The sequence below is a fragment of the Podospora bellae-mahoneyi genome, chromosome 5, assembly GCF_035222275.1.
Source record: "Podospora bellae-mahoneyi strain CBS 112042 chromosome 5, whole genome shotgun sequence".
NCBI classification, from domain to species: Eukaryota; Fungi; Ascomycota; class Sordariomycetes; order Sordariales; family Podosporaceae; genus Podospora; species Podospora bellae-mahoneyi.
In genome coordinates, this window is record NC_085884.1 from 4,275,035 (window position 1) to 4,294,806 (window position 19,772).

The following is a 19,772-nucleotide window of genomic DNA, read 5'->3' on the forward strand; positions in this document are numbered from 1 at the left end:
GTATACTTATTTAATGGTTTTCCAGGAATTAATATACCTCTCGCTAGCTTGGGTTCGGAACTCCGGCCAGTATTCCCATGGTATAGGTAGGTAGATACGTAGACGGAAAGTATTTTAATTATATAAACTGTAAAGGCCTTACAGCCGCCCTCGAGAAGACGTATGAAATATGCGGTCTCTCTGCTTAAGTCTAGCGCTAAGCGTAATTTATTTATACGGTCGTTGAAAGACTCTTCATCCGTCTCCCCCGCTTCCCAGCAGTGTGAGCTTTGTCTAGTCAGCTTGGTGACGGAAAATCATACTTGCCCTACGACCTTCCGCAGTGCTACCGCTACTTTTTCATAAATAAAGCAGGAATATAGGCTCCCAAAGAAGTATAGAATATTCTCCATTTTGTAGACGAACATCTGCAGGATCGAGCGACCTCCAAACAGCGCTCCAGGTGCATACGTGTTTCCACCTCCGAGAACTGCTTCAACACCTCGGGGGCAAGGATGTCCGACTTGCAAAGAAGTATAGAAATATACACTCCATTTTTAGACGGGTTTCGTATACTGCATCTAGGAGCCGTTTCTGGCTCCTTGTCCCTCAACATCTGCAGGGTCGAGCGACCTCCAAACACGGCTCCAGGTGCATACGTGTTTCCACCTCCGAGAACTGCTTCAACACCTCAGAAAGGCAAGGATCTCCGGCTTGTAATGTTACGCGCCTAAGGCTGCAGCCCATAGAGAAAATTATTTGCGGCAGTTTTGGAACAGACCAGACGTAACGCGTCTTGACCATACATTCTGCATGATGTTAGAGACATTGGGTTGGGTCAGCAGATGAGATAGGTTTGATGTTTGCGTCATAGAACAAGCTTGTAAGAGTACCATCAGTAGTGAGTGAGTAAACCATTAGCAGGGTGAGCAGACTATGAGCAACCCAGAGCAGCTCTAAGCACGGTGAGCAGACCCTGAGCAATCCATGAGCGAGGTGAGCAGACCCTGAGTAGACCCTGAGCGAGGTGAGCAGACCCTGAGCAGACCCTGAACGAAGTGAGCAGACCCTGAGCAGTCCCTGAGCGAGGTGAGCAGACCGGAGCCGAAGATGAGCCGGTCCTGAGCTCCACTTAATTCAGGACAGATAAAGCGGCGAGAAGTCACGTGGCGAATTGTGTCCAGATTCCGGTGGTACAACAGCTGTTGCATATCTGGCATAGCTGCCAGGCCCAGCCTCGTTCTTAATAAACCCTGGACAACTTCGTGGCGACTGTCCATGTTCAGTCGGAGTTGCCGATAGTCGTCGTCCAGGCTGGACTTTGGCTCCACCCAGTCGTTGACATTCTCCCGACAAACGAACATCTTCAAGACCAGGTAGGAGGGGGCAAGGCGCTAGCTGCCGGAAGAAAATGTCCCCGGAGCACACTGGCTCAACCAGACTGGTGGAACCCTAACCCTGGGCATGGGAAACCATCACCTGAGTTGACTTACGGCGCAATCACTCTTTTAAATGGGCAATGCAGGACCCCTCCCACACCCCAATGCTACGGAGCATTTCGTCAGTTGAGCCGCATCCCCACCTCAACGGCCCAGTCTGGCGGCCCGCCAATCAAACACGCAAATCTTCTTTCTGTTGGGCTGTTGGGGTACTTACAGTCAATTGATCATGCCTCTGGAATACGACCGATTTAGCACCAGGGTCGGTACTTGGACGTGATCAGAGTCCACGAGCTGTTTGCTTGACATGGAGAGTCGGTACAGAAACCCTGATAGAGAACGGCCACGATGCTCGGTTGTTTGTCTGATAGAGAAAGGCCACGAAGCTCGATTGTTTGCAGCTTTGTCGTGGTTTCAGATGAAACTCTATGGGCATATCGACATATTTGGCGCAAGCAAGGCAGATCCCGCGGCGTCCCGGTTGATCAACAGCACGGCTGAGAGGGGGCCAGCCCATCACCACACCCGCCAATGAGATTGACGCAAACATGAGCCAACACTCTCCCAAGACTTCTCTATACTTATGGCTCATGCCCTGGAAATACCCCCTGTGCGTTTCAGTTTTTCTTCAGTTCCTCAGTCACGTCGACTGACACCTACCCCCAGTTCTAATGCTTCAAATCACTCTTTCCGTACCCAGGTTGCCCGATTATCTCGATTGAATGCGAACACGAAATGTCCACTGTCACTCGGTCATGGCAGGAGCAAGAACGACTGCGTGTCGAGAAGGAGAAGGAGAATGAACGAAAACGGCTCGAGCAAGAACGAGAAAGATTGAGAATAGAGCAGGAGAAAGAGGCTGAAAGAAAGCTGGTCGAAAGCGAACGGGCACTAAAGGAGAGTATCAGGTTGGCGTCAGTGCGAGCAGACGCATCAAGAACAAGGACGATACCTACTTCAGCGAAGACAACCCAGACCACATCATCAACATCTTTGCAACAGCCACCATCGAGCACTACATACTCCCTCACTCCACGGCCGACTGTTGATGCGCCACAAGTCGCCACCAGCATACGACTGTCGGTAATACCTATCGATTCGAATGGCCCCGTCTCATCTACACCAGGCAGTATAGCCTGTGGGCAGACTGGCTACTTTGACTGCGCATCTGAATATGGTGGCGGTTGCTGCCCGGTAGGCTTCGCCTGCAGCAAGGGTGATCTTTGCGTGTCGCCCCAGTTGGAAAAGGAAAAGCCCATGGCACCTTTGCCATGCCCGGGGCACAAGGGATATTTCGCTTGCGAAGAGAAGATTGGCGGTAGGTGGACCTCAGTTTGATAGCGAAACTCGAGATGAACTTGCAACTGAAATTCAACAGGGGGATGTTGTCCAGCAAACTACGCCTGCATCAAGGATAGTCGAGCCCAGTGTCGCCTATCGCAGTCGAATCTGATACTTACCAACGTCGATCGCCTTGCAACACGAATTCCGATACCAACGTCGTCTCCGAGAAGCGAAAGCACGAGCATTACTGGTACTCTAGCACCAGCCCCTCACTCAGAGCAACAATCCCGCGTTGGAACTCTCGGGGACGCGGCCGGCATTATCGTAGGGGGCATCATGGCTATAGTTGCCTACTTCCTCGGTAGCTATCTTTTATTCATCTACAGACAGCGTCTTCACGGTTCGCCTCTCAACAAAAGCTTTCGCGTCTTGGAGGTTCGATCTCAATGGAGAGATGCAAGAGCAAAGGCCAGAAGCGAGCTCCCTTCCCATCATGGAATGTCCGAGTTGGCCGCTTCCAGACCAACATCTTCTTTGCCGCCTCTTCCTTCGCTGCCAGCGGCGGGACCACCTCTGTCTGTTGCGGTGGAGGTGACGAGGGAGAGGCAGGTGGATATCACACATCCCCTCCCACCACCACCACCCCTGAAACTGAGGCCACCACTCTCAACATCGCCGGACACTCTGATGGTCACACTGCCGGTGTCCCCTCCATCGGCCACTGTTCCAACCCTGACGCCGACCGGCATCTCTCCTGTGTCAACAAAGACGACGAACATTGTGACACAGCATGCTCCACTATCACCGCCGCCGAGGATCCCACTTCCCCCTACACCTATGCAGAGAAATATGCATAGATTGAGCGTGCTGGAACACACCAAGATGTCAGGAGCCCTTGGGACAACGGAGGATGGTAAGAAACAAGGGATGGAAGGCACTGATGCCGGAGGAGTGGTGTTGGAGATATGTGCAGACGAACAAGAAAAGCAAGAGGATAGCAGCTCCGCAAGGGCAGACAGCAGCACGATTGTCTAGATGTAGCTCGATTGACCAAATTTGAACATGGCCATGACTGAATGTGGCGGCAAAATGGGGGACCCTCTTGAGGTATTGGAGAAGTGAGGTTATGCAGGTTATGCAGGTTGTGCAGGTTATGCATTGGGTTATGCACTCCTTTCAAAACTCACCCTTGAAGACGTGATTATGCATGCACAACATTATGCCATTAGGGTGGGCTTCCTATCGGCAGGACAAGGCTCAAGGTTTAGCCGCAGGGAAACAACATGCTTTCAACATGACTCAGATACGGAACCCAAAATACACACTGCTGGAGAAGTTGATCGACTGCGGGATTTCAAGGTCTACCAACACCCACCGACGACCGTGCAGCCATCACCGGAATGTTGGAAGCCTCGGTGCCACGGATGCAGTCTCGTACCTTTGATGCCTCTGGCCGGGTTGTAGCCAAGTTCTTAGCATTTCAACGATTGATGATGGACAGTATGTGGTTGATGTATCGATTGGGTGGCTGGAAAGGATGTCACACTGCCCACCTGGAGGGAAGACGCGATCAGACCTTCTCATGTGCGTAGGGACCTGTGGAAGCCAATGCTACAAACTGATCAGTTTTCACGGACATCAACAACTCCGGTATTCAAATACGTGGCATACTCATACTGTGGATCGACACCTGGCTTGATCTCGTTGACGCAGAGCTGCTGTTGAGCATCACATTGACTCACCACATCTTCCCCCTTACGAGCCATTCAGTCGTTTCCTTGATCCCCCGCAGGTAAGCTGTTGAGAGACTGACTTCTACGAATGACTTGTGGTCTCACAGATCCGAGAGCAACTCGAACCATTCATCAGGAAGGCGAGGGCAAGTGCCAATCATCTGATCGAGATCATTCAACAGCTTCGGAAACAGATTAGGATTTCCAGGGACACTTTGATCATTACCAACAGGGATGAGCTGTATCTCTCTATTATGGCAATGGAGGAGGCGGGCGATCCATTATTCTGGAGGCTAGATGAAGAGTACAAGGAGGCGCCGTGAGTTTGAGATGGTTGATAACAAGACAAATCTGTACAATACATACCTGATCAGGAACTTCCTTGTAGTGAGAAACTTGCCTCGTAATACCATCCACGTCTCTCTCACTGTGTGTCGTATATCCAATCGCTGTTGAGACCCTAGCGTTCTGGTGCTGTCGGAGTGTAAAGTCCCCATGTGAAGATCTTTCTATTATCCTTTGTAGCCCGGTACAATGGCATAAGATACCCTTTGCTCTCCTGGTTGTGTTTGGTCCCAGATTTCAACAAAGTCTTGACCACTCTTGTATGCCCATTAGTCGAAGCCTGTGGGCCACCAGACAAAGGGCCCAGGTTTTCACCAGACCCACACCGGTTTGCTCTTGAGATCGGATTTCCTATTTGTTTACTTTTAGACTTAACAACCAACAACCAATTACTGTATCACCATTTCTGGCCATTTTGGCCTCGCTTTCGCAGCCACTGACTTACCTAGGTCACCAGCCCAACAAAGCCGGATACAGCGCCGTCATCCCGTCACCGTGCTGTAGGTTGATCTCCTCTTTGACACCTTTTTACCGAGAAGGGACTTTTGACGACATGAATGTAGCCGGCACCGGCGGCATGAAAAAGTGGGTTCCAATTGACATGAAACTCCTTGGTGGCAGTCACCGCGTCTTCTTCCACCAACAATTCGGATGCGAGTTCGTTGTCGTTGCTCAGCGCCGCTTGGAGGGGAGTCCAGTCCTTGGTGTTCTTCAGGTTGACGGCGATGCCCTTCTGAGCAAGGAGTACTTCGATCACGTCAGCATGGCCGGCAAAGGCGGCGGAGAACAAGGGGCCGACCCCGTCCTTGTCCTTGCCGTTAAGGATCTTTTCTTTGAACACATCGGGAAACGACTTTTCGTGCCTCTTGAGAAGGAGCTTAACCAACGGTGCGAAACCGCCGGATGAGGCGGCGCGCAGCGACGCTGCTGCTTGGTCCACGGCGTCGTCGGATGTATTTGGACCGCCAGCCATCTACAGAATGTCGGACTCTTGAGTTGAGACGGATTGGTTGAAGTCCAAGAAGATATGCTAGATCGGTACTCACTTTACGCCCGGTTGTCAGGAATACCAGTACTGTTTCGATGAGGATTGACTTGAAGATTGCGAGTCAACCGAGGGTTGATGTGGCGTCTCTGTTGATGTCGACTTTCGAAAGTTCAATGGAGTTGGAAAGTCGACACGGGTTCAGGTTACCGTCGATCTCGACAGATTTTGTAGGCCTCCCGGAATGAGAAGAGAGAGGGCAGGCTTGATGTAGGTAGGAAACAGGAGATGTGCTTAAAAGGTAGCGGCGGTTAAATCAGGCAGCAACTGCTTGGCCGTTGTTATCATAAGAACTTGATAAGATATCATGGGTATCTAGGGTAGGTATGTATTGATGCAGTAGATAATCGCAATCATGAGTGTCAGTCATCGGGCTGTAGTGACACCGAGTATAGGGATCTGTGTGAAGCGAGATCACTGGGTATCAAGCAGGAATGGTCTGCAGAAACACGGTGGGGGTGGACACATAAAAGCCAAGCTTGGGTCGTGTTCAGAATTATGTTGCATTATGCATGCAGTGTTGCTATGCAACGCAACTAAGCCCTATCCAACGCAAGACCGCATGACACCATTTGTGCAAATCTGCCCCTTTCACTCTTCTAGAGAAGCCTTCTGGCAGTCATAACCCGCCAGGCAGGCCTCACAAAATTTACGCTCATGCCGCCGCTCACCGCGCTTCCCACCGAATACAGGTTTCTCTACAGCAATGCCAGCCCATTTCTTCAGCCGGTACACCACCCTTTTCACGTACGAATCCTGGTTCAGCCGCAAAACCCCCAATTTATCGCACACCCTGCAGCGCTGTTTGAACACCAAGGCGTAATAGCCGTTCCCGGAGAACTGCCGGATTAGGATCCCGACCTTCTTACTGCTCCAGCCGGACTTGGAGCAATTCTGATTCTGGCATTTGAAGCGACCCATGACGTGTGTAAAGTATTCTTGCGTGGCTTTGCCGTCGTCTTCGCTGTGATCATTGAACCACGGCTTGGGAATGATCGATGCGGTGCCGAGGGCCTTCTCGATATCTGCGTGGAGAGATGGGAATTTGACTGTTGTATCATCCGCCTTGTGAGTTGACCATCTTGTCGATGTCGATCCAAATAGGGGGGCGCTGGACTCAAATTTGGCGTGACGGAACCGTTTGGACAGTGGCTGGTTGGCAAGCATCGCCATGGCTCTCCTCCATTGCGCGCCAAACATCCTGTAGCATGGGGTGAAAAACGGATCGAAGAGTCGATAGGGGACCTTTTCGTCACCTTCCATGTGGATTTGGTACTGTCATCAGATGAGATGAGAAAGAGGCCCATTATAATACGCGCTGCAGCTACCTACGGAATCCGTTTGCTTTCCTGGATAGGCACGTGGCAGGGCGGACTTGATCCCCTGTTGGCCATACGCAGAATTTTGCAGCGTTTGGTCAATAAATACTACAGTTACACGAGGCAAAGAGCAACACTTTGATCCGTTTGCCTTCGCACAAACAAGATAGGTGAAGCCCCCGGCTCACCAGTCAGTAGGATGCATCCCTTTTGCAGATGCTGGAACTTGGGGGTTCTCTGTGAAAGGTCGAATGTGATGGAGGCTGAGTACTGGGATAACATCTCTCAGTTGTCAACACCAGCATCGTGCTAGCTCAGCAAACGGCCATAGCTTCTTCAGTGAGATCCTCCTTGCAAAAATCCAAGCGAAAACGAATCTTTATTTATAAATGCATTTGGTGTTTTTGGTTGTACATGTTAGGATGTATATTTCAATATACGTGCTCATATATGTTGACACCGACGTACCTAACCAGTTCATGGAGCCCGTTTGAATTCCCTCAGGCCCCTTCGGCGACGATCATCCGACTACCACCCGCTGCTATCGTCTCGCTCCAGCCACACCTCTAATCCCAGTCCGGGCTGCTCGGAGGCGTTCGGCAGCTGCAAACCTGCTCCTCCTTCTCCTCGGACACAACCATAGACTTTTCTTTCGTCTCGGACACATCAGTATACCGTCGCACCCACTCCTCCAACCATCCCACAAGCTCCTTTCTCGCTTGCTCCGATAGGGTGTCCTCTCGCTTTCTCACCATACGCCGATATCTTTTCCACGCCCACTTCTTTTCTTGATACTCTTTATCCTGGCACTGGGGCGACCTCGCTCTCTCATCAAAACTTGTAAAAATTGTATCGGTGGGCCGCTCGTCAAGCCACTTCTCCTCTTCGCTGACTGGACCTGGACGTTTCTCCAGACACCGGTTGGTTTCGCGGGGCTTGGAGCGTGCGCCGGATGGGACGAGACAAAACCGCCATTGTTTTCTGGAGCGGGGGCTGGGGGTGTATGGCTCCGAGGTCATGATGCATGTGGATTCGGTTTCAGCGAACGAGACACGGCGGGGCTCTGTCAATATTGTCGAGTCAGTAGAGGAGGATTTGATCTTGAGGCATGATTTGGTTGGATGTGAATGGCGGTGCAGTGCTAGGCGAAGAAACTCGATCTGGTCTGGATGTCGGGAGTCGTTGTCGGTGTATGACCCGTTGTTCGCGAGTGTTGATGTTACAGAGCGTACTGGGAACGATCTTTGGACCCACGCAAGGACGGGCTCTTTTTTGGCGAGCGGGTTATTCTCAATTTCGGCTGTAGGAGATGCGGCAGTGGATGGTGAAGCCCATATGTCATCGTTGAGGTTTACCAACACCCACTTTGTCTTTCGACGCCCCATGTTGCTATCTGCTGCAAGTAGTACAAAGCCGCGTTGCACCATCTTCAGCTGACACCCTGCAGTAAGACCGATCGGACGTAGTGATCGGTCGAAATGGAGGTATACTCTGTCGATGCGAGATGGCGGAACGGTCGTCGGAGGGACGTCGCGGTTGCTCGTCGAAGTTGGTGATTCTTCTTTGACCCGCGGAAGCTGCCTGAAGAAATGAATCGTCGCGCGAAGAAACTCCATTGGAAAAGCCTTTGTTGAAGATAAGGTTGGGAGCAATGTTGTGGGAAAGTGGCACATGTTGCCAGGGTTTTGCACATCGGTGCTGGTGGCGGAAGCCAAAGGCGTTGGCCTTGGTGGCCACTTCACATCCACCCACGCCATCGGCGAACCTTGATGTCCGCAATGCAATTTGCGAGCCTGGTTGATTGAAGACTGGACAAGGGCTTATAAAACAATCTTCTGTGCCTATCTATACATTCAGTAGATACTCAGTGAGTGTCGCCAGTGTATTGCCCTCCCATGACCTAAGCCATGTCGGCAACGATTATATCCTCAACACTTCGATCGCCAAAGCATTGACGTCAAGATCCTGTTGATGGATGACATCACACCCATCAACCTCCTTCATCATCTCCAACGTCATCTTCAACGGCTTCTCCATCGCTTCCAATCCTCCCTCCAGCATCTCCCGCTCTTCCAGATGCCTTCGCCACATCTCCAACTTCCTCTCCTCACGATCCGTTTTGTACTTCTGCCGGCAGCCACGTCTACTCTACCGGAAAGACCAACTCAAGATATCAGGATGGTCAATCACCGGGTCTATCTTGTTGCCTTGAGCCAAGGGTGGCCTTCTATCCACCCGTATCTCGTCTTCGTCCCTACTCTGGGCAGTTATTGGTGTGATGAGGTTGGTGGCGTTGTCAGAAAACTGAACGCGCCGCCGTTGAACTCTCTGGGTGTTTTGGTGGAGCGGGGCATTCGATGGAAGTATCGTCTCAGTATTCATTTCGTGGGCCAAAGTCGTGTAATTTGGCAAGCTTGATGGCGAGTAGGGCTGCGCGTGGACTTTCAAGATGCCCCGAGGAGGCACAAGCGATCGATGCGGTGGGGGACGAGGGTGAAAATATCCTTCCCTGGCTGAATCCAGAAGGGCCGTTTTGTTTCACTACCGTCGGTTGAGTTCATTTTGCGTGTCAGGTTGGAGACGGGTAACTGTTGGATGTCCGGTTCACCGGCGCGGCAGGCGAATAGCTTGAAACGATAAAACCAGGTCAAAAGCCAGGCGGTTGTGGGGCGAGTGGACGGTCAAGGAGATTGACGCCTGGCAGTGAAGTCGTACCAGGCTGCGGTGTTGACAAGGCTTCTGAGTGAATTGCCGAGAAAGCACCAGGAACTTGCCTTCAAGCTACACGCGGCAGGATTTCTCCACTCATCTCGCTTTGGTGGCCGGGTCATTGTGATGAGCTGTTCTCCCCAGCGAAATAAGCTACCATTTTCTGGATCCTTGGCTGCTGGCCTGGATCAAACGAGCATTATGATATGTACCAGCGCGGAGTCGAGATAAGGCCAAGGAGGGTAAAGCATTTCTCAGAGGAAAATATTGGAATGGTGACTTGGAACTTGAAAGCAGCGAGCCATATCCCTCCACTGCATCAGTAAAATTTCATATGTACCAATATATCCATCATCGGAGCTATTCTGGCCCCTGTCACAGGTGTTAACTTCGTCTTTTTGAAGGTGGGCAAGGCCAAGGTTCGCTTCTCTTGCGTTGGGCTCTGGCCCCCCCCCCTCTTTTTTTTCTTTCTTTTTGATGAAATTAGTCATTATCATATCCATCATCGCTTTTGCTCAACATTGGTGATGGCATCCCCAACACGGTATTTGAACAAAGTAACAATAAAAAGAAGATCCGAAAGGGTATCGACCTTTGAAACGAGCAGAACCACAAACAAGTACATGTAACGAAAACAGAGAAACAGTAAAAAGAAAGCAACAGGATATATAAAATGCTGTACAACAATCCCGGGCCAAAAAGGGGGGCCAACCCATAAAGACGAAACGCTACAACCACCACGCTGTGATGCCCCTTTTCCGCTGAACGATTCTGTGTGCCAAATAACACCTTATGCTGTGTCCAACCACAGCCAAATAGGTATCTCGCTGCCTTCCTGAAACCTTTCCTGAGCCCAGTGTTGAAATCCTCCTCAGCAAATATCCTCCCAACCAGTCCCGAACCTCCTGATATATTCCCAAGGCATCCATGTAACCTGAAAACAAAACCCAAACAAAGCCAATGATCCTCCTTCAACTCCAATCACTAACATCCCCCAATCCTCTTAAAAGTATCCTCCCACCTGATTACGCTAATTCGACGCATCACCTTCCGCAAGTCCCTGTCAAACTTGGCCGGCAAAGCTGGAGTCTTCTCACAACTCCGGCGCTCGTACTCAAACTTCCAATCCCTCAGCACAGCCAAGTACCTCTCCTCATACTCGCGCCTGTTCTCCTCAGCGAGGTTCAATTGACGCTGGAGCTCCTTGTCGTCGAGATTGGAATTACTGCATCAAAGAGGTGTTTAGCATGTCATGTTCATTGTGTTTGTGGGAGTAGGGTACGTACGGTGCCGCAACGCCTCTAATAGCCTGCTCACCCTGGCCGTCGGCCTTTCTCTTTTTGGCAGCAGCAGCCTCAACAGACGACTCAGCCTGCTGCGGAGCCCTGTTTGCCTCAATCTCCCGTCGGAGTTTAGCCTTTCTTTCCGCACGAGCGGCAGCGTCTTCCTCTTCGTGGGTTTGGGGGTAGTGCGTGTCGTTGACAGAAATGCGCATGTTGGAGCCGAAGGTGGCCTTCTTCCTGGACGCCGTGCGGGCCTTCTTGGTCTTGAGGTGGCTCTTGTCGGGGGCGGCGACTCTGTGGAGGGGATTGCTCTTGGGCTGGTAAGACGCGTTGATGACATCTAGCTTGTCCCAACGGTCGGTGTTGGTCGTATGATTGCGCCTGTGGCGGCGGCGGGCTGTGCTGGGTTCGGCAAAAGGGGCGGCGTCTGCGCTGATGACATTATTCTCCTTGTTATTTGGTCTGAGACGACCAGACGCGGTGGGAAGAATTTGACCGTGCATGGGCATGCGGTCAGCCGCGCGGGGACGGAGAGCGGACAGGCAGGTGTATCCATCGGGTTTGTGGCTCTCCTGAGCAGGCTTGGGAGTGTCCTCGATGAGTCTGGGACGACCAGAGATGACGGTCATGACAAGGCCGGAGACGGGGACGCCGCCAACAGAAGGACCAGGTGTAGCGGGTTGAGCGATATCTTGGGCAGGCTGGGGGCTACCAGGCGTAATGCTCAGGTTCCGGCCCGAGATGGTGATACCAGCATTGATTTGCTGCCAGACGGGTGTTAAGTCGACGATTGTGTAGTCGTCTGAAGAGACAAGACTTCCAAGCCACTGATCGAATCGCGTGAGGAACGAATCTTGCTCGGGCGGATCACCCTGGCGGAGTTTATCCATGAGCTCATCCTCCTGAACAAGGTTCTGGTTGTCGTCGGCAAGGCCCATCTCCACCTCGACGCTAGTAGCGCTCTGGCAATAGAAGCTGAAGTTACCATTCTTCATGTCGGTCATAAAGACGTTGCTAACGGGGCTTTTGCGGTCTAGAGGAACTGGAATGCCAAAGATAGATTGGCCGGTGCTGTTCAGTCTCCGCGACTCTGTGCAGTATCTCTCAAATGTCACGGAAATGTGAAGGTTGCCCATCTGCTTTGTCAGATGGTTAACGAGATCAAGGCTACGCCGAGGGGGCCGGCGGTGGCTGGTGATGGCCCAACGAGTAGGACTGCCGCTGTTGATTGTCTTGCGGCGCCCGATGGCTTCGGCAATCCGCGGGTCGCTCAAAGGGTTCCTCTGGCGCTTGTGATGGCTGTCATTCGAGGATGAGTCGTCATCCCGGCGGCGCTTCCCGAGAGGAGACGGAGGAGAAGCAACGGCAGAATACATGGCAGAGAAAGCCGAAGTGGGCAAGCCCCTCTCAGCGCAGCGACAAATGGTGGTGAGGCCCGGAGTGCTGCTCATGTTGAAAGGAGCGGCGAGGGTATCCTCCAAAATGGCAGCAGGAAAATTGCTGGCGGAAGGCAAGTTGGGGACGCGCGTGAGTCTCCGGGTGGAAGGGAGAACGATCCGGCGGAGGTGAAATCCGCCACAGGCACCTATGGTAGGGAATGCGCGGTACATCATCGTGAGGGTGGTGAAGAGCCGCGATGTTCAACAGTCGAGGGGGTCAAGAGTTGAGGGTAAGAGAGAAAGAAGCACTGGCCGTGGGATGGCTGGCAGAGCGAGAAGTGGAAAAAGATGGTCAACTTCCGGGAGAGGACCCATAATGGCAGTCAACAATAGCAGAGGCAGTCCCATGAATAGGCTTATTCCTATTCACTTGACACTGTGAGCCGCTCTGAGGGCCCACGCTTCGGTGGAAACTCTGCTCAGAGCAGACGAGTGCAGAGCCGGTGGTTGAGGGCAGAAAGCTGGCGGCGAGATGGCCGCCGTCAACGGTGACGGGATTCGCAGTCTTTGATCGCGCGCATGGAAACTTCGCATCACACACGCCAGGGACCTGTCCAGGCGGCTGACCAGAATATTTCTAAGCCGCGCGCATTTCAGTCACAGTTTGGTGGTGGCTGAAATAGCTCTTTGCGACCACACTCCACCGCAACCAAACCGCGAGAAACACAGTCACCCACTTGTCGATGTTCTGGATCGAACAGCAAAACGGACAGCCCTACATAGCCTCAGTCTCACCGCCAACGTGAATACCACCTGACAGAAAATCCCGGCACTAACTTCAGCCACGGAGCAGCCTGACCTTTGACGACATCACGTCCAACCAGTGGCTCATTGTCGTCTTGCACTGTACGCGTTCCAAGTCGCGACCAAAAGCCTCGCGCGTTTCACTTCTCCGTCGGCCTAATAGTGTTGATATTTTTTGTTCTGGCAATAGGTCTGTCTCCCATCCACCGTCACTCCTCACCTTCAACCTAATGACAACTCGGAGACTTTCTCCTACTCATATGGGTTCAGTGAAAGATGATCAAAAGGATATTCGGTACCGCCCATCACCTATCTCCGTTAATACAAATCGAGTCTATCTTCCAAAAAAGCCCGGTAATATTGCAGATAATGATTTCTCCCACAAACACAATGAAACCCATCACCCAACAAAGCCAGTGAGTAATCCCGTTGATGATCGGTCCCAAAAACAAGACACAAAACACAGCACAAAGCACGACACACAACACAGCCTTGATGTGCTTGATCCCGCTATGCGTCTTTGCAGGGAGCCTCTTTGAGTAACATCGCCGTGTTTATGCCTCTTTCCAAGTATACTACCGTCTATATCCCCAAGCATCATTGCTTCTTGCAACCGGGAAGCCCCGCGGTCTTTGAACTCTGCGGTTCCATTCAGCCATGGACAAAAGTGTAGATGAGCCGGAGCTGGACGAGTCGGAGCTGGACGAGTCAGAGCTGTGTGATTGTTCAGGAGGTGGGAAATGTTGGCGTTCCAAGACCTGTCACTGAACTGGGAAGGGATATGGTGGGCGAACTGGGAGAAGGCCAGGAAATCGACATGCGGTCCATGGAAACCGAAGCCATCCGCTCATCAACGATAGTGGCAATGTAAAGCGTGGGCTTCTGGAAGTCTCTGGACATGGAAGCGATGGACTTTCCAGAGCCTTTAAAGGTGAATGTTGTGGACTTTCTGAACGTTTGGGTAGAACTGGGCGTCTTTGGTTCAATGTAGAAGGTGGTTCTGGATGGTATGGAGGACATGGGTCTTTCAAAACCTCTGGGATTGAGGAGAGTTTCGAGATATGTGGCGAGTGCTCAGGCTTTATCGTAATGTTGAGCCGTTCGTGTTCCATGTTGTCTGCACTCTGGGCGGGTTCAGGGAATGCCGGTGACAGTCCTCTACTGCCCGGAAGCATATCACTGGGGCTATGAGACCTCTTGACCCCGGTGGTCTCGTACAAATCGATCAAGGTGTCGCTTGGGTTGTGGCTGAGACTTCGTTGTACCTTGTCAATACTCGGACACTTTTGAAGGGGGCGGATATTCACAACTCAGCTATTGCTTCCTTCTCCTGTGTTAGCTTCCAGGCATGATTCCTCCTCTGCTGTCTCAAGACGCAGGGGCTGCTCAAGGGTTAGGGAGATTCGTCACAACCAGAATTGTGAACCATGGGGGTAGGCGGATGACATGTAGGGTTCTCTGACCATGGTGCTTGGTATTGTTGGCGGTTTGAGGTTCGCAGAAAACCTGGTTGCTCTCTGGAATTGAAGAGGCTGCGTCTTGTTCCATCGCCCTCAAAGGGAAAGTCACGATTAAAAGGCCTGTGTCGTCGTAAACGGAAATACTTCATCCAAGCCGGATCAAGTTAGTTTTTCCGTTCCCAGTTTGTGTATTCTGGCGTCCCGTTACCTTCATAGGGAAGTAACATGTTGGATGAGGACAGAAAAATTCCCAATATGTGGTTGGTGGTTATGGCTACAACATGAAGCCACTAGGGTTCAGGGGGCAAGGGAATGAAATATCCTTGGCCCGCCAGACTGGAAAGAAGGCAACCCAGAACATCTGGCATTGTTCTCTCGCACAAAGACGCATCTAACAATAAAGTGGAACAATCACAAGCATATCACAAAGACTTTCAATCACTGCCCATGTGTGTCTCTCCGGTGAGTGGACAACAGCAATGAAATGATACTATGCCAGAAACCTTTGGTCTATGTTTTCTAACGCAGTTACCTAGCCCAGCGTGCGTAGGTAAGGTATCTTGAGTAGCTCTTTTCGTCTGCCTCTGACTCACTAACAATGCTATTGTAGGGCCTTTTACGAACAAGGTAGATGGTTAGTTGTCCATTCCGAACAATCTGGCAGGGATCAGACTAGAAGCAGACTTACCTCGACTCAATCTCACACGGCCTACTCCTGCTGTGAGTGCAAGCGAAAGTGTATTGTGGCACGTGTGTAAAAGACAGAATGTACTAAATATTGTGACGAAGTTTATTATGTCCACTTGTTGGATTTTTTAAAAAACAAAGAGTATCAAAATGTAGATTTTTGAACCCGGGATATCAAAAAACAATGGCGAATTAGTAACAAGTATGTTGCCAGCTGAAAACATTCACTTTAAAGTAAGTTGGTTAACACTCTCTTGTTGGACTATGTGTTTCACCAACTTCACAATGCCACGGCTCTGAATGTTACTCCCTGCGGATCAGTCTTTGTATGACTTGGAGAAATCCTTTGCAGGCACAAGCTCCAGTAATGCAAGATTGATTCAGTGCCAAAGCCACACATTCTCGCCAGTGCATTGTCCCCTAAGAAGTTTTGAGCCATCTTCCTTGACAACGCAGTGGTTGAGAAGTTGTTTAGAGTGCTGTTCCTGACAATCTCACTTCAGCTCTTTGGCGAGAAGGTCCAAAGAATGCAAAAAGAGGACAAGGTGATCACCTCATCTCGCTACCCGTTTCTAAGGTACTTCTGGGATGATGAGGGGCCTCGCGTCTCAGGATTACACCTCCCACCAGCTCTCACCCAAGCTGTCAGGCCTGGTCAAGATGGCATCGGCTGTGGCATGGTACCCCGCGAAAAAAGACACTGAAAAAAAGGAAGAAAATTGACGTGCTAGTATTTCGCCGTCGCGGCAAGTGTGGAAAAGAGGCTTCAAGGGGAAATTCAAAATCATCTTTTTCACCCGTGACAGGCAATATAATAGTATATTTATATCCCCCAAATAGAGCGTAGCTTATATATAAGCGCCTCAAGTTGTAGCATCTTTCCACTCCTCGGCCCAAATAACTCGTAAACGAAACCCCCGCGACCGAATCTCCCACCCCTCCCAACACATTGCCCAGGACCAAATAGTACCAACTGCTTATCTTCTTTCACCCTGGCGAGCGGTAAGACTCGAGTCTCTCCGAGGGAACCTTAGCTCCTGGAGAGCTTTTGTAGATTATCTCACCCCTTTTTTATTGCTCCTTCTCCAGACATTCGACCTCTTCATCCAGCGCGGTATCAAAGCTATCAGCAGCAGTGCCGAGACTCTAGTTAGCATCAAGTTCTGGGCAAGGCGAGATTCAACAGCTTACTCCTTCCTCCTCATGATTGTTAACTTCCTCCGAGTCCTTCAACCTGCCATCTGCCTTTGAACCCCCCACCCTGCACCAGTCAATCTCCTCCATCAACTTCTTAGCCACGCTTATCTCTGCTGCCCACGCGGCTTGTAGAGGTGATGTGTGATCAGGCAAGCTGGTTTTGCGGACGGCATACAAGCTGTTCGGGTTGTGGACGGAACAGTAGGTGTACCGTAAGTAGCCTTTCGAATACCTCGAGGCCGCCAAAATCCCAATTCACCTAGAAGCCGGGGATGGCCGCGATACCGATATGCCCCAAGTAATCACCAAGCTTGAATGCTTCCGTTTGTGACCCTTCTCCCCTTCTCAGCCTGGCTTCAAATATCAGGTAAAAAAGGAGAACTGAACAAAGTTCATCAGCGGGGCATCAGCGATAAGGTTGGTGTTGAACTTCCTCTTCTAGAACCCCGAGTTGCCGAAACACAAGCTTCTTGTCGACAGTACAAATTGCTCTGTTAATTCTCCCCCCTCCCGTCATCACTTACCAGTCCCCTCGCTTTTCTTGTATAAGCCATCGGTTTGCAGGCATCGTCTCAGGAATGTGGACCTTTTCAAGGTAAAAGCGGCAAAAGAAAAAAGAGAAAAAGAGAAAGAAACAAAAAAACATACAACACCAAGGATTCCCCAGTGGTCACCCACCTGAGTACTGATTCGGCCCTCAGCTGCTTGACTCGGGCAGAGCGGACGGGATGCCGTATTTTCAGCTGGGTATGGTCGTATGTGACGGTTTGGGGTCAGGAGATGGGCTCATGTGTGGACAATGAGACCGAGAAAAGAAAACAGGAAAATTACATACAACACCGAGGATTCCCCAGTGGTCACCCACCTGAGTACTGATTCGGCCCTCATGTAGGATAACTGTGAGGATGGGAAGCTCCAAAAAGAGTATATTGTTTACTTCAAGATATCGAAGACACCATGCCGGCAAACAGTTATGAAACGGCACAGCTTGACCTGTTTCCAGCGTTAGTTGGCGGACAATGCGGACACACCCATGCCGTGGGCAAGACACGGGCCAAGTTCTATCATTGGACACGATTGGAGGTACTCCCACAGAAACCCCGCAGCACGGTGACGCGCAGCACGGTGACGGGTTGGTGATACGCCGTAGGTTGGTCGGACTTGGAGGGGTGATGATAGGATATCAGGATAAAAGCGGATTGCCACATTGTTAAATGCTATGCTAGTAGATCACAGCCATGCTGCCACAAAACCCACAAAGCCCTAAAGGGGTGGTCTCGCCCCCCTCATCCTAGATTCCCAAGTGTTATGAAGAAAGTTAAGTACATGCAACGCATTATTGAACTGTATATAAGAACAGATCCTCAGAATAAGAGTCTTTGCTCTCTGCTGCTGGTCCTTCCGCAGACATGCCAGCCCAGTTAACAAGCAAGGAAAGAGCAGCAGATACTGCGTGTGATCTGGCCTGATAAGGGTGTCGAATAACCATAGTAAAGTGATTATCTCCACTTCTAAGTGCTCTCCAAAAAGTTGCCCGATGTGTAATTTGAGTGTATATCGATATGCAAGAAGCAAAAGGTCTTCGGAGCAATTGCTAGTTGCTATGAGAGCCGCATTGCTTGACTTGAATATTGCGGAAAATAGCCGTCGGGTTGTGTCGGGAATACCGCTTTTGACTGCTGGCTGAACGTGCTGGCAGATGGGGTTGATGATCTGAAGACATTGGCTGTCGAGGGAAGGTAGCGGGAAGGAACACTTTGCGATAGAGTGCTGGTTGAATGATGAATCTGGGCCTTCGGCAAGCTGAACGACATGTGCGTAGCCAATATACCGAGATGTCGTCTTTTGAGGACAGTTCCAGACGGCGCGTAAAGTCGCGGCGGACATGCCATTGTCGGCTTCGATATCTCCCCATAATCAGTCAGACGACTCTACTTTCGCCCAGTTATACCCCGATCCGAGCTCGTTCCATGCCTTTCACCTGATTTCTAAACACCCAGCCGCCATTCCACCGTATGTGCCTAGTCTTTTGGATGGCTCTCGCGAATCCACACCCCCACCGGAAGACGACGGTCTTGACGCATTGCCTTATATTCCACTACAGCTCAGCAAGCCGCCGAAGCACGGGCAAGCCTTTGTCTTTGGGAGTAACAAGACAAGCTGCGACTTTATGATTATCGGGGCCGGCACCAGCAGGCGGGATTTCAGTATAGGGTTGGACGGCACTATCCACCGTGTTGTCATTAAAGACCTTGGCTCCAGTTATGGGACTTCAGTTCGTTATCGTGAGGACGAAGCGGTTGATCTGTGTCGGGAAAAGACATCGATTGTCGGTGGCAAGGGCGTGCCGGCACAAGTTCCTCGTTGTCTTATCAACACACCAGGCTTTGGGTTCTTTTTCCTCATTCACCACGCCAGATTCCAATCTCTCTCCAAGAGTCACTACTTCGCCCAGTTTCTGGAGGGAGCATCGGTTGAGGAGCGCCTGGACGACCTTGGAATACAAAGCGCTCCCTTAACAACACTTAACACCGGGATCAACACACCGGTGTCATCAGCCCCCTTTGTGGTTAAGCAAGCATAACCTGGCCGCGTTGCGGTTGTCTTGCATGTCAACAGTGGCAATCAATATCTCCGCAGGGAGCTTACAGTCATCCTGGGAGGCGGCGGCGGTGTGTGGATATGTTGAACCAAATTGTACATGTCAGTACCCGTCTCTATTTCCCTCGTCAATTCGGGTCTCGCATTGACGCAATTGCCCCAGCAAAATGTCATTCGCCATTTCCAGAGCAGCCACTTTGATCTTTTACCTCTACTTCCCGTACGCACAGAGCGCGCGTGTTCATCTGGAGAACCCCTTCACGGTCAGAGAATGTTGGCAAGTTCTTTATCAGATGCTGGCGGCTCTCCCCTACCTTCACTCTGGGTCAACACCGTGGCCTTTCCTCGGACATCAACAAAGAGCCAGAGTTCACTTGGGACAAGACTGCGGACCTGCTAAACACGTGGTTGGAGCAAGGTGTACATTCACGAGCTGGACGGGGGCCTGCCTGGATGGTCTACAAATGGGAGTTCACCCCCGCCACTCCCAGAAGAATTTGCTATGCGA

General features: G+C 51.2%; 5 protein-coding genes across 5 annotated transcripts; 1 reads left to right on the plus strand and 4 right to left on the minus strand.

The window, feature by feature from the left end:
- Positions 1-1,645: 1,645 nt before the first annotated feature.
- Positions 1,646-3,996, plus strand: QC761_510950 (uncharacterized protein). Its single transcript, XM_062880259.1, is given in 3 exon segments — positions 1,646-2,736; positions 2,797-3,843; positions 3,853-3,996. Coding segments are annotated over 2 exon segments (1,524 nt in total). The 5' UTR covers positions 1,646-2,153; the 3' UTR covers positions 3,738-3,843; positions 3,853-3,996.
- A 1,234-nt stretch (positions 3,997-5,230) lies between these two features.
- QC761_510930 (uncharacterized protein) lies at positions 5,231-5,753 on the minus strand (the record flags this gene model as incomplete). Its single annotated transcript, XM_062880258.1, is given in 2 exon segments — positions 5,231-5,304; positions 5,324-5,753. The coding sequence occupies 2 exon segments, from the start codon at positions 5,751-5,753 to the stop codon at positions 5,231-5,233; spliced, it is 504 nt and encodes a 167-aa protein (XP_062731650.1).
- A 555-nt stretch (positions 5,754-6,308) lies between these two features.
- QC761_510910 (uncharacterized protein) lies at positions 6,309-7,088 on the minus strand (the record flags this gene model as incomplete). The annotated part of the gene is made up of 1 exon (XM_062880257.1): positions 6,309-7,088. One exon carries the CDS (start codon positions 7,086-7,088, stop codon positions 6,417-6,419), a length of 672 nt encoding a protein of 223 aa, XP_062731651.1. The 3' UTR covers positions 6,309-6,416.
- A 622-nt stretch (positions 7,089-7,710) lies between these two features.
- QC761_510900 (uncharacterized protein) lies at positions 7,711-8,817 on the minus strand (the record flags this gene model as incomplete). The annotated part of the gene is made up of 1 exon (XM_062880256.1): positions 7,711-8,817. The coding sequence occupies one exon, from the start codon at positions 8,815-8,817 to the stop codon at positions 7,711-7,713; it is 1,107 nt and encodes a 368-aa protein (XP_062731652.1).
- Positions 8,818-11,075: 2,258 nt separating this feature from the next.
- On the minus strand, positions 11,076-12,749 carry QC761_510890 (uncharacterized protein; the record flags this gene model as incomplete). The annotated part of the gene is made up of 1 exon (XM_062880255.1): positions 11,076-12,749. The coding sequence occupies one exon, from the start codon at positions 12,747-12,749 to the stop codon at positions 11,076-11,078; it is 1,674 nt and encodes a 557-aa protein (XP_062731653.1).
- Between the last annotated feature and the right edge of the window lie 7,023 nt (positions 12,750-19,772).